At 30.6% G+C, this 14,379-nt stretch overlaps 1 protein-coding gene across 1 annotated transcript; it reads left to right on the top strand.

Annotated features, from left to right (window-relative positions):
- The first annotated feature begins 7,188 nt into the window (after positions 1–7,188).
- On the top strand, positions 7,189–13,803 carry borcs7 (BLOC-1 related complex subunit 7). The gene is made up of 5 exons (XM_061982881.1): positions 7,189–7,373; positions 13,293–13,355; positions 13,422–13,465; positions 13,536–13,556; positions 13,617–13,803. The coding sequence occupies exons 1-5, from the start codon at positions 7,242–7,244 to the stop codon at positions 13,666–13,668; spliced, it is 312 nt and encodes a 103-aa protein (XP_061838865.1). The 5' UTR covers positions 7,189–7,241; the 3' UTR covers positions 13,669–13,803.
- Positions 13,804–14,379: the final 576 nt, after the last annotated feature.

The following is a 14,379-nucleotide window of genomic DNA, read 5'->3' as shown; positions in this document are numbered from 1 at the left end:
CTACACATCAAATATCCATTATTCAAATACACACTGCTACACAACAAATTCACACTGCTACACATCAAATATCCATTATTACATCAAATACACACTGCTACACAACAAATTCACACTGCTACATGTCAAATATCCATTATTACATCAAATACACACTGCTACACAACAAATACACACTTATGCACATCAAATATCCATTATTACATCAAATACACACTGCTACACAACAAATATCCATTATTACATAAAATACACACTTCTACACATCAAATATCCATTATTACATCAAATACACACTGCTACACAACAAATACACACTGCTACACAACAAATATACACTTCTGCACACCAAATATCCATTATTAAATCAAATACACACTGCTACACAACAAATACACACTTCTGCACACCAAATATCCATTATTAAATCAAATACACACTGCTACACAACAAATATCCATTATTACATCAAATACACACTTCTACACATTAAATATCCATTATTACATCAAATACACACTGCTACACAACAAATACACACTTCTACACATCAAATATCCATTATTACATCAAATACACACTGCTACACAACAAATACACACTGCTACACAACAAATATACACTTCTGCACACCAAATATCCATTATTAAATCAAATACACACTGCTACACAACAAATACACACTTCTGCACACACGAAATATCCATTATTAAATCAAATACACACTGCTACACAACAAATATCCATTATTACATCAAATACACACTTCTACACTTCAAATATCCATTATTACATCAAATACACACTGCTACACAACAAATACACACTTCTACACATCAAATATCCATTATTACATCAAATACACACTGCTACACATCAAATATCCATTATTACATCAAATACAAACTGCTAAACATCAAATACACACCTCTACACATCAAATATCCATTATTACATCAAATATACACTGTTACACATCAAATACACGCTTCTACACATCAATATCCATTATTACATCAAATACACACTGCTACACAACAAATACACACTTCTAAACATCAAATATCCATTATTACATCAAATACACACTGCTACACAACATATGCACACTACTACTTGTCAAATATCCATTATTACATGAAATACACACTGCTACACAACAAATACACACTGCTACATATCAAATATCCATTATTACATCAAATACACACTGCTACACAACAAATACACACTGCTACATATCAAATATCCATTATTACATCAAATACACACTGCTACACAACAAATACACACTGCTGCACAACAAATACACACTTCTACACTTTAAAATATCCATTATTACATCAAATACACACTGCTACACAACAAATATACACTGCTACACAACAAATACACACCGCTACACAACAAATTCACACTGCTACCCAACAAATACACACTTCTACACGTCAAATATCCATTATTACATCAAATACACACTGCTACACAACAAATACACACTGCTACACAACAAATATACACTTCTGCACACCAAATATCCATTATTAAATCAAATACACACTGCTACACAACAAATACACACTTCTGCACACCAAATATCCATTATTAAATCAAATACACACTGCTACACAACAAATATCCATTATTACATCAAATACACACTTCTACACATCAAATATCCATTATTACATAAAATACACAATGCTACACAACAAATACACACTTCTACACATCAAATATCCATTATTACATCAAATACACACTGCTACACATAAAATATCCATTATTACATCAAATACAAACTGCTACACATCAAATACACACCTCTACACATCAAATATCCATTATTACATCAAATATACACTGTTACACATCAAATACACGCTTCTACACATCAATATCCATTATTACATCAAATACACACTGCTACACAACAAATTCACACTGCTACATGTCAAATATCCATTATTACATCAAATACACACTGCTACACAACAAATATACACTTCTGCACACCAAATATCCATTATTAAATCAAATACACACTGCTACACAACAAATACACACTTCTGCACACCAAATATCCATTATTAAATCAAATACACACTGCTACACAACAAATATCCATTATTACATCAAATACACACTTCTACACATCAAATATCCATTATTACATAAAATACACAATGCTACACAACAAATACACACTTCTACACATCAAATATCCATTATTACATCAAATACACACTGCTACACATAAAATATCCATTATTACATCAAATACACACCTCTACACATCAAATATCCATTATTACATCAAATATACACTGTTACACATCAAATACACGCTTCTACACATCAATATCCATTATTACATCAAATACACACTGCTACACAACAAATTCACACTGCTACATGTCAAATATCCATTATTACATCAAATACACACTGCTACACAACAAATACACACTTATGCACATCAAATATCCATTATTACATCAAATACACACTGCTACACAACAAATATCCATTATTACATCAAATACACACTTCTACACATCAAATATCCATTATTACATCAAATACACACTGCTACACAACAAATACACACTGCTACACAACAAATATACACTTCTGCACACCAAATATCCATTATTAAATCAAATACACACTGCTACACAACAAATACACACTTCTGCACACCAAATATCCATTATTAAATCAAATACACACTGCTACACAACAAATATCCATTATTACATCAAATACACACTTCTACACATTAAATATCCATTATTACATCAAATACACACTGCTACACAACAAATACACACTTCTACACATCAAATATCCATTATTACATCAAATACACACTGCTACACAACAAATACACACTGCTACACAACAAATATACACTTCTGCACACCAAATATCCATTATTAAATCAAATACACACTGCTACACAACAAATACACACTTCTGCACACACGAAATATCCATTATTAAATCAAATACACACTGCTACACAACAAATATCCATTATTACATCAAATACACACTTCTACACATCAAATATCCATTATTACATCAAATACACACTGCTACACAACAAATACACACTTCTACACATCAAATATCCATTATTACATCAAATACACACTGCTACACATCAAATATCCATTATTACATCAAATACAAACTGCTACACATCAAATACACACCTCTACACATCAAATATCCATTATTACATCAAATATACACTGTTACACATCAAATACACGCTTCTACACATCAATATCCATTATTACATCAAATACACACTGCTACACAACATATTCACACTACTACTTGTCAAATATCCATTATTACATGAAATACACACTGCTACACAACAAATACACACTGCTACATATCAAATATCCATTATTACATCAAATACACACTGCTACACAACAAATACACACTGCTACATATCAAATATCCATTATTACATCAAATACACACTGCTACACAACAAATACACACTGCTGCACAACAAATACACACTTCTACACTTTAAAATATCCATTATTACATCAAATACACACTGCTACACAACAAATACACACCGCTACACAACAAATTCACACTGCTACCCAACAAATACACACTTCTACACATAAAAAAAAATTCCATTATTACATCAAATACACACTGCTACACAACAAATACACACTTCTGCACATCAAATATCCATTTTTACATTAAAAATACACACTACTACACATTAAATACACACTACTATACTTCAAATATACACAACTACACATCAAATACCCATTATTACATCAAGTACACACTGCTACACATCAAATATCCATTATTACATGAAATACACACTACTCCACATCAAATACAAACTACTACACATCAAATGCCCATTATTACATTATTCTGGTTCCATCGGGGCCAGAATAATGTAAAGTAGTCGTGTAAACAGCTTGTTTACACGACTAAATAACTTTAAAACAGACTGTAAAATGTACAAATTCATGTGCGTTACGTGATTTTTTTAATTTGGTGCAGACCACTTCATTATTAAGAATAATCCCTACGTTTCTGTGGACGGCGGGCTGTCTACCCCAAAGTTCTAGAATGAGACTTTTATGTGCATTGTTCTCTTCATGTGTATTTTTTGTTACTGTTGGGTTCCGGCATTTGAAAAAAGGGAGACGTTGTGATAGTTTTGGCAGTCGGAGACCTCGTCAGGGGGCGTCTTCATGTTACCTTTCTGTGCCCGAGGCTAAGAGTTGGCAACAAGAGTAGCTGTAAGCTAGTGAAAAAACAGCTTGTTTATACGACTAAAGTTAAAGCTAAAGTACCACTGATAGTCACACACACACACACACTAGGTGTGGTGAAATTACCCTCTGCATTTGACCCATCCCTTTGTTCCACCCCCTGGGAGGTGAGGGGAGCAGTGAGCAGCAGTGGTGGCCACGCTCGGGAATCATACTTAGTAATACACACTATCACAAATACTCAGTAATACACGCTACTACACTATCATCAAATACTTAGCACAGTGGTTCTTAACCTGGGTTCGATCGAACCCTATGGGTTCGGTGAATCGGGCTCAGGGGTTCGGCGGAGGTCAAAACACACCCGACTCATTGTGTAAATAAAAACTTCTCCCTATTGGCGTATTACGGATACGGCAACAGCAGAAGTCAGACTGATTTGCAGGTGTGTAATTTGTTGTGAGTTTATGTTGGTTTTGTTCTTTGAACAAGGTGATGTTCATGCACGGTTCATTTTGTGCACAAGTAAAAAAACATGGTAACACTTTATTATGGGGAACATATTCACCATTAATTAGTTGCTTATTAACATGCAAATTAGTAACATATTGGCTCTTAGCTAGTCATTATTAAGTACTTATTAATGCCTTATTCGGCATGGCCTTATTATAACCCTAACCCTCTAACCCTGGCCCTAACCCTCTAACCCTAACCAAATAACTCTAAATTAAGTCTTTGTTACTTAGAATATGTTCTCCTAGTATCCAAAAAACTCTAAATTAAGTATTTGTTACTTAGAATATGTTCCCCATACTAAAGTGTTCCCAAAAACATATAACTTTGTCTTGAATTTGAAAAAAAAACATTTTATTTTTCACTAAAGAAGGGTTCGGTGAATGCGCATATGAAACTGGTGGGGTTCGTTATCTCCAACAAGGTTAAGAACCACTGACTTAGAAATACACACTATCAAAAATACTGAGTAATATACACTACTACACTATCATCAAATAATTAGGAATACACACTACTACAAAATACCTTGTAATACACACTGCTCATGATACTCCAATACTCAAGTACACAAAGCTGATTATATTCCCTTTATGTATCGACTATTTTTCTAACAGACTCAGTATTTTCATTTGGTGTAGATATGTTTCATTTTTAAAATGGTATTAATGTTGTTATGCCAAATGTTCTGCTGTTTTCAGGAACAATATTTTTTTAACTATTTAAATATTTTCTATGTATGTTGAAAGTTTGTGTATATAAACTTTTTTTTTTTTTTTTTTTAAGCACCATTTAAGTGTTTAAAACAATAACAGAAACTAAACATGTAATGAAATATGGAGTAAGATACATTTTTTGAATAATGTTGATCGTACAGATCAGGCCTGGGCAATTATTTTGACTCGGGGGGCCATATTTAGAGAAAATAATGTGTCTGGGGGCCGGTATATCTATTTTTAGGGACACTAATACAAAACCTAACAAGAATGTCTGATTAAATGCTAAAAACGTTATGACAGACCGCCTTAAAAAACAATGGAATTTTACTTTTTTTACACTGAATGAGACAGCCAGAATGTACATGAAAATAAAGAAAGTGGGGTTTACAATATTAACTATGGACGATAAAACACTGAATATTGACAACATATGAACGTCACACCCCCTCTCGATCGACATATTTCACAATCAAGGGAAACGCAACAAAAATGCAACTAACACTGCGAAATATGAACGCGAAGGGTAAAAAAAACCTCCCACCTACAATCTGATACATCTGATACATCAATAAGCGTTAGAACTTTGATGTAAAAATCTCCTTCCCTCCCTGACACCTACATTTCAGGCTGGCCGCTCTGGAAACACTCTGTGGAAACGCTCCCCACCCACACTGCTTGGTGCCTTGTCTGAGCTGCTGTGACTTAGATTACCATAGTAACTAGGGATGTCCGATAATGGCTTTTTGCAGATATTCCGATATTGTCCAACTCTTTAATTACCGATACCGATATATACAGTCGTGGAATTAACACATTATTATGCCTAATTTGGACAACCAGGTATGGTGAAGATACGGTCCTTTTTAAAAACATTAATAAAGTCAAATAAGATAAATAAATTAAAAGCATTTTGTTGAATAAAAAAGAAAGTAAAACAATATAAAAACAGTTACATAGAAACTAGTAATTAATGAAAATGAGTAAAATTAACTGTTAAAGGTTAGTACTATTAGTGGACCAGCAGCACGCACAATCATGTGTGCTTACAGACTGTATCCCTTGCAGACTGTATTGATATATATTGATATATAATGTAGGAACCAGAATATTAATAACAGAAAGAAACAACCCTTTTGTGTGAATGAGTGTAAATGGGGGAGGGAGGTTTTTTGGGTTGGTGCACTAATTGTAAGTGTATCGTGTGTGTTTTATGTTGATTTAATTAAAAAAAAACACAAAAAAAACGATACCGATAAAAAAACAAAACGATACCGATAATTTCCGACATTACATTTTAAAGCATTTATCGGCATTTATAGACCTCTCTAATAGTAACTAATTAGATGACCATAGTAACTAATTAGATTACCATAGTAACTAATTAGATTACCATAGTAACAAGTATATCATGCAAAAGCGCAGATTCCAACCATTGAAATACTTTGTATAGTTCAAGACTTACGGTCATTAGAAAACATCCCTGCACATCACAATGGCAGCTACAGTTGAAAGATCTAAAAACATTATTTGGGAATGTCCGGCGGGCCAGATTGAAAAGCTTAACGGGCTGCATGTGGCCCCCGGGCCTTAATTTTTCCCAGGTCTGGTACAGATGCTGAAAAGTATTGTTGTTATTAATACTGTTTTGTTCCTTCTGGCTTACCGTTGTTCGGCAGCCGGAAGCGGGAAGTAAGATGGCACTGGCGGGAAGCAAGAAGCAGGAAGTAAGATGGCGTCCTCTGAGACCCAGGCCCGGTTCGGTCAGTCGGTGAAAGGATTATTATCTGACAAAGTAGCTTCGTGCAGCGTGGACGTCATCGCTCTCACGCGTCAGGTGCTGAAGATCTCCCGCAGCCAAGAGGTAAAACAAATAGATGGATGTATGTTTTGCGTTTGATCAAAATGTTCGCTGTAACGTAAAACCCCAACCTTTTGTTTGTATTCTTGCATATTTGTCATATTTACAGCACCCAATCAAACATGTATTGTCCATTTTCACTCCTGTTAGTCATCATATACAAAATAATTCTTATAAAATATAATACAATGTTTGTTTTGTTAGCAGTGTGTCATCATATACTGCTGAAAGTAATTAATATTCATAGTGTTAGTATGTGTACAAATTATATAATATATATATATATAATATACAAAATGATCCGTAATAATACAATGTTTGTTTTGTTAGCAGTATGTCATCATGTACAAAATAAGTCGTAATAATAATGTTTGTTTTGTTAGTATATTTCATCATCATATGCAAAATATTTCAATATAACGTTTGTTTTGTTAGTATGTGTTATCATCATATACAAATCATTTTTAAAATAATACAACAGTGCTTGTTTTGTTGGTATTTATTGTCATGTACATTTTTAATAATAAAATGTTTGTTTTAACTATTTGTCATTAACTGAAAATAATGAGTAAAAATAAGATGTTTGTTTTGTTAGTAATGTGTCATCATATACAAAACAATTCCTAAAAAATAATAATGCAATAATGCTTGTTTTGTTAGTAATTTGTCATGTACAAAACAATTCGTTATAATATAACTGTTTGTTTTGTTAGCATACTGTATGTCATCATATACATATTTTTAATAATAATATAACACATTTGTTTTGTTAGTATATGTCGTCATTAAATACAACATATTTTTAATGTTTTGTTAGTAATGTGTCATGTACAAAATTATTATTATAAATTATAATACAATATTTGTTTTGTTACAAAATAATAATTCCCTACTACTACATTAATGATGATGACACAATGCTAACAAAACAAGACAAAAATGTTGTGATGCAATCACATCCAAAATAATTCCATAAAAATAATTATGCAATGTTTGTTTTGTTAGCAATATGTCATATACAAAATATGTCTTTATAATATTACAAATAATGTTTGTTGTGTTATTCATGATGGTGTCATCATGCACAAAATCATTCAAAATGTTTGTTTTGTTAGTAATGTGTCATCATATACAAAATAACTCCTAATAATAATACAATAATGGTTGTTTTGTTAGTAATGTCATCCTGTACAAAATAATTCGTAATAAGATGTTTGTTGTGTTAGTATGTCATCATCATATTCAAAATATTTTAATAATAATATAACGTTTGTTTTCTTAGTATGTGTCATCATCATATACAAAACATTTTTAAAATAATACAATAGTGCTTGTATGTATCATGTACAAAATAATTTTTAATAATAAAATGTTTGTTTTTACTATTTGTCATCAACTAAAAATAATTAGTAATTAGAATGTGTCATCATATACAAAATAATTTCTAAAAAATAATAATGCAATGTTTGTTTGGTTAGTAATTTGTCATGTACAAAACAATTCGTAATAATAATATAACTGTTCTGTTAGTATATGTCATCATATATTGTATTTTTAATAATATAACAATATTTGTTTTGTTAGTATATGTCATCATTAAATACAAAACATGTTTAAATATGTTTTGTTAGTAATGTGTCATGTACAAAATAATTCGTATAAATTATAATACAACGTTTGTTTTGTTACAAAATAATAATGCCAGCAATCGGAGTGTTGCTGGTTACTGGGGCTCAATCCCCACCTTCTACCATCCTAGTCACGTCCGTTGTGTCCTTGGGCAAGACACTTCACCCCTTGCTCCTGATGGCTGCTGGTTAGCGCCTTGCATGGCAGCTCCCGCCATCAGTGTGTGAATGTGTGTGTGAATGGGTGAATGTGGTTATACTGTCAAAGCGCTTTGAGTACCTTGAAGGTAGAAAAGCGCTATACAAGTATAACCCATTTATCATTTATTTATTTATTTACTACATTGATGATGACACAAAACCAACTTTTTTTTTGTGAGTGTCATCATATTCAAAATAATTCCTAAAAAAAATAATACAATGTTTGTTTTGTTAGCAGTATGTCATCATATACACAATATGTCTTAATAATAATACAATAATGTGTTAGCAATGTGTCATCATGCACAAAATAATTTAGAATGTTTGTTTTGTTAGTAATGTGTCATTATATACAAAATAACTCCTAATAATACTACAATAATGGTTGTTTTTTTAGTAATGTCATGTACAAAATAATTTGTAAAATGTTTGTCATTAAATACAAAATGTTTAAATATGTTTTGTTAGTAATGTCCTGTACAAAATAATTCTTATAAATTATAATACAATGTTTGTATAGTTACAAAATAATTCCCAACTACTACATTAATGATGATGACCCACTAACAAAACAAACATTTTTTTTGTTAATGTGTAATCATATACAAAATTATTCCTAAAAAATAATAATACAATGTTTGTTTTGTTATCAATATGTCATCATACACAAAATATGTCTGAGTAATAATACAATAATGTTTGTTGCATTAGTAATGTGTCATCATGCACAAAATAATTCAGAATGTTTGTTTTGTTAGTAATGTGTCATCATATACAAAATAATTCATATTATAAGGATAATGTTTGTTTTGTTAGTATATGTCATCATATACAAAATATTTTTAAATATGTTTTGTTAGTAATGTGTCATATACAAAATAATTCTTATAAATTATAAGACAATGCTTCTTTTGTTAGTAGTGTGTCATGTAATGTACAAACTAAGTCTTATTAATACTACATTGTTTGTGTTAATGTGTCATCATACACAAAATAATTCCTAGTAATTATAATGCACTGTTGGTTATTTAGCAATATGTCATCGTATACAAAACATTTCTTTATAATACAATAATGTTTTTTGTGTTAGTAATGTGTCATCTTGCACAAAATAATTAATACAAATGTTTGTTTTGTTAGCAATATGTCGTCATATACAAAAATCTCTTAAAATGAATACAATATTTTTTGTTGTTAGTAATGTCATCATGCACAAAATAATTCATAATGATGTAAGGATATTGTTTGTTTTGTTAGTATTTGTCATGATATACAAAATATTTGTAAATAATACAATAGTGATAATATTTTTAGTATTTGTCATCAACTAAAAATAATTAGTAATAACATTAAGATGTTTGTTTTGTTAGCAATGTGTCATCATGATGTGCAAAAAAAAGACAATATAACATACATCCATAAACGTGGACGCATGTGAAAAAGTGCAATATATTTATCTGTGCAGTAATCTATTTATATATATTTATTTATTTTATATATATATTTATATATTATATATATATATATTTATTTATATATGCACCTTATTGCTTTTTTATCCTGCACTACCATGAGCTTATGTAACGAAATTTCGTTCTTATCTGTGCTGTAAAGTTCAAATTTGAATGACAATAAAAAGGAAGTCTAAGTCTAAAATATTTTCTAATACGGGTAATTATAATGCAAAAATTAGTTGTCATTGAGTACAAAATAACTGTTTTGTTAGTATCAAATCAAATTAAATCAACTTTATTTATAAAGCACATTTAAAATTTACCACAGGGGTAGCCAAAGTGCTGTACAATGGGCAGGTTAAAAGATAACACAAGAGGAACGAGCAAGCACAACACAAACAGAGCATGATAAAAAATAAATACATAAACAGGTTCACAGTAGGTGCATTGTGGGACGCCATAGCAGTATGTATCATCGTTATATACAAAATATTTTTAATGTAAACATTTTTGTTTTGTTAGTATACGTCATCATATACAAAATGTTTTAAATATGTTTGTTTTGTTAGTAATGTGTCATCATGTACAAAATAAATCTTATAAATTATAATACAATGTTTGTTTTGTTAGTAGTGTGTCATGTAATGTACAAAATAAGTCTTATTAATACTACATTGTGTTAATGTGTCATATACAATATGTCGTCATGTACAAAAAATGTCTTAATAATAATGCAATAATGTTTGTTGTGTTAGTAATGTCATTTTGCACAAAATCATTCATAAAATTATTTGTTTAGTTAGCAATATGTCATCATATACAAAAAAATGTCTTAATACAATAATGTTTGTTTTGTTAGTAATTTGTCATAATGCACAAAATAGTCCATAATGTTTGTTTTGTTAGTATATGTCATCGTATACAAAATAATTTAATAATACTTTAATGTTGTTTGTTTTGTCAGTAATGTGTCATCATTTACAAAATAACTCATAATAATAAAAGGATGTTTGTTTTGTTAGTACGTGTCATGATATACAAAATATTTGTAAATAATACAATAGTGCTTGTTTTGTTGGTATGTGTCATGTACAAAATAATTTTTAATAGAATGTGTTTAGTATTTGTCACTACAACTACTACAACTAAAAATAATTAGTAATATGTTTGTTTTGTTAGCAATATGTCACCAAATACAGAAAATGTCTTAGTAATACAATTTTTGTTGTTAGTAATGTGTCCGCATGCACAAAATAATTCATTGTTTTGTTAGTGTATGTCATCATGCACAAAATAATTCCTAATATAAGGATCATGTTTGTTTTGTTAGTAATGTGTCATCATATACAAAATAATTTGTAATAATATAAGGATAATGTTTGTTTTGTTAGTATTTGTCATCATATACAAGATATTTTTAAATATGCTTGTTTTGTTAGTAATGTGTCATCATATACAAAATTATTCTTAATACTGCAATGTTTTTATGTGTCATATACAAAATAATTTCTAATAATAATGCAATGTTTGTTTTGTTAGCAATGTCATCATATACAAATCATGTCTTATTACAATGTTTGTTGTGTTAGTAATGTGTCATCATGCACAAAATAATTAATTGTTTTATGTCATCATATACAAAATAATTCCTAATATAAGGATAAGGTTTGTTTTGTTAGTGGTATGTTATAATATACAAAACATTTTTAAATAAGTTTTGTTATTGTGTCATATACTGTACAAAATAATTGTTATTAATAATACAATAATGTTTTTGTTAATGTGTCATATACAAAAAAATCCTAATGTTTGTTTTGTTAGTAATTTGTCATCATATACAAAATTATTTGTAATAATAAAAGGATATTTGTAATGTGTCATGTCCAAAATAATTCATATTTTTGTTAGTATGTCATCATTTACAAAATATTTTAATACAACACTGTTTTGTCATCATATACAAAATATTTTTTAAATACAATAGTGCTTGTTTTGTTGGTATGTGTCATGTACAAAATAATGTTTTCACTATTTGCCATCAACTAAAATAATTAGTAATAAGATGTTTGTTTTGTTAGTAATGTCATCTTATACAAAATAATTAGTATAGTATACGTTTGTTTTGTTAGTATGTGTCATCATATACAAAATCATTTTTAGTACTTTGTTTTGTTAGTGATGTCACCGTGTACAAAATGCTTATATTGTTCTTGGGTCATGTACAAAATAATTTTTAATAGAATTGTTAGTATTTGTCTTGAACTAAAAACAATCAGTAATTAGATGTTTTTTGTGTTAAGTCATCATACAAAATAATTCCTAATGTTTGTTCTGTTAGTATGTGTCATCTCCTGCAAAATAATAGGTTTTTTTTACTGTCATCGTCTACAAATATGTTTAAGTATGTGTACAAATAATATTTTTTCAGTTTTTTTTATTTAGAAAAATGTGCCTAACATGCGTTATCCATATAGTTAATTTTAAAGATGAGTAATACAAACTTAATATCAGTTTAGTATCATGGGGACAAAAGAAGTACCTTTTTATAGACTTTATTGATCCTCAAGGAAATAGTTTTTTTTAATCGTCCTAGTGAATATTCAAATTGTTATAATAAAATGAGTCATGTTTTCTTTCAGCTTCTGGGTCAAGCGGCCAGGAATATGGTGATTCAGGAGGACGCCATCTTCCATTCAGAAGACGTAAGCGTGACGACGACAACGGACTCCCGCGTTTGTCTGCTCCTAAAATAGTCTCCTGTCTTTCAGAGCCTCAGAAAGATGTCCATCATCACCACACATCTCCAGTACCAGTAAGTCTTCTTGTCGCCCACGCCGCGTGATAAAAGCAGCCCCAAAGTGACAGCTCTTCTTGTCCTACAGGCAGGAGGCCATCCAGAAGAAGTAAGTTGCCTGTTTGTGCTTCCAAGTGTCCGCCGTGACAGCAGCCGTCTTGTCCTGCAGCGTGGAGCACTCCAAGAACCTGCAGGACCAGCTGAGACACGTGCTGAAGTGACCACAACACATCCAGAGCAAGCATCTTTTCCTTTTTCACATCACACTTTTTATTAGCCCTGAAAATAGAATGGTTCAAAAAGCAAAACTGTGTACTGTAAGAAGGTAACGCTTAATAAAAATAACCCGCCACTAATTACATTCCTCTTATCTGTACTAGGGATCCAGCGACTATCGGCCTGCTTTAATCACTATCGGACGTTTTTAATTTTATATAACAACTAAAACAGGTATCGGTATTGGTTCAAATTGTCGTAATAATATTAGTCATGTTTTATTTCAGCTTCTGGGTCAAGTGGCCAGGAATATGGTCTCGGTATTGGACGATTATTTTTTTTCAACTACAACAGAAGTACATCAACAGATATCACATAAGACTTCTTTAATCAGTATCAGATGTTTTTTTTGTTTTTTTTACAAGTACAAAGGAAATTCATCAATGGATACAACATATTAGACCAGGCCTGGGCAATTATTTTGACTAGGGGGCCACATTTAGAGAAAAAAATGTGTCTAGGGGCCGGTATATATATTTTTAGGAACACTAATACAAAACCTCACAATAATGTCTGATTGAATGCTAAAAATGTTATGACAGACCGCCTTAAAAAACTTATTGGAATTTTAAATTTTTCTATGAACGATAAAACACTGAATATTGACAACATATAAATGTCTCACCCCCTTTCGATCGACATATTTTACAATCAAG

Source organism: Nerophis lumbriciformis, linkage group LG21, assembly GCF_033978685.3.
Source record: "Nerophis lumbriciformis linkage group LG21, RoL_Nlum_v2.1, whole genome shotgun sequence".
NCBI lineage: Eukaryota > Metazoa > Chordata > Actinopteri > Syngnathiformes > Syngnathidae > Nerophis > Nerophis lumbriciformis.
Note: the sequence above shows the minus strand (reverse complement) of the source record. Positions and strands in the feature narration are given on the sequence as shown.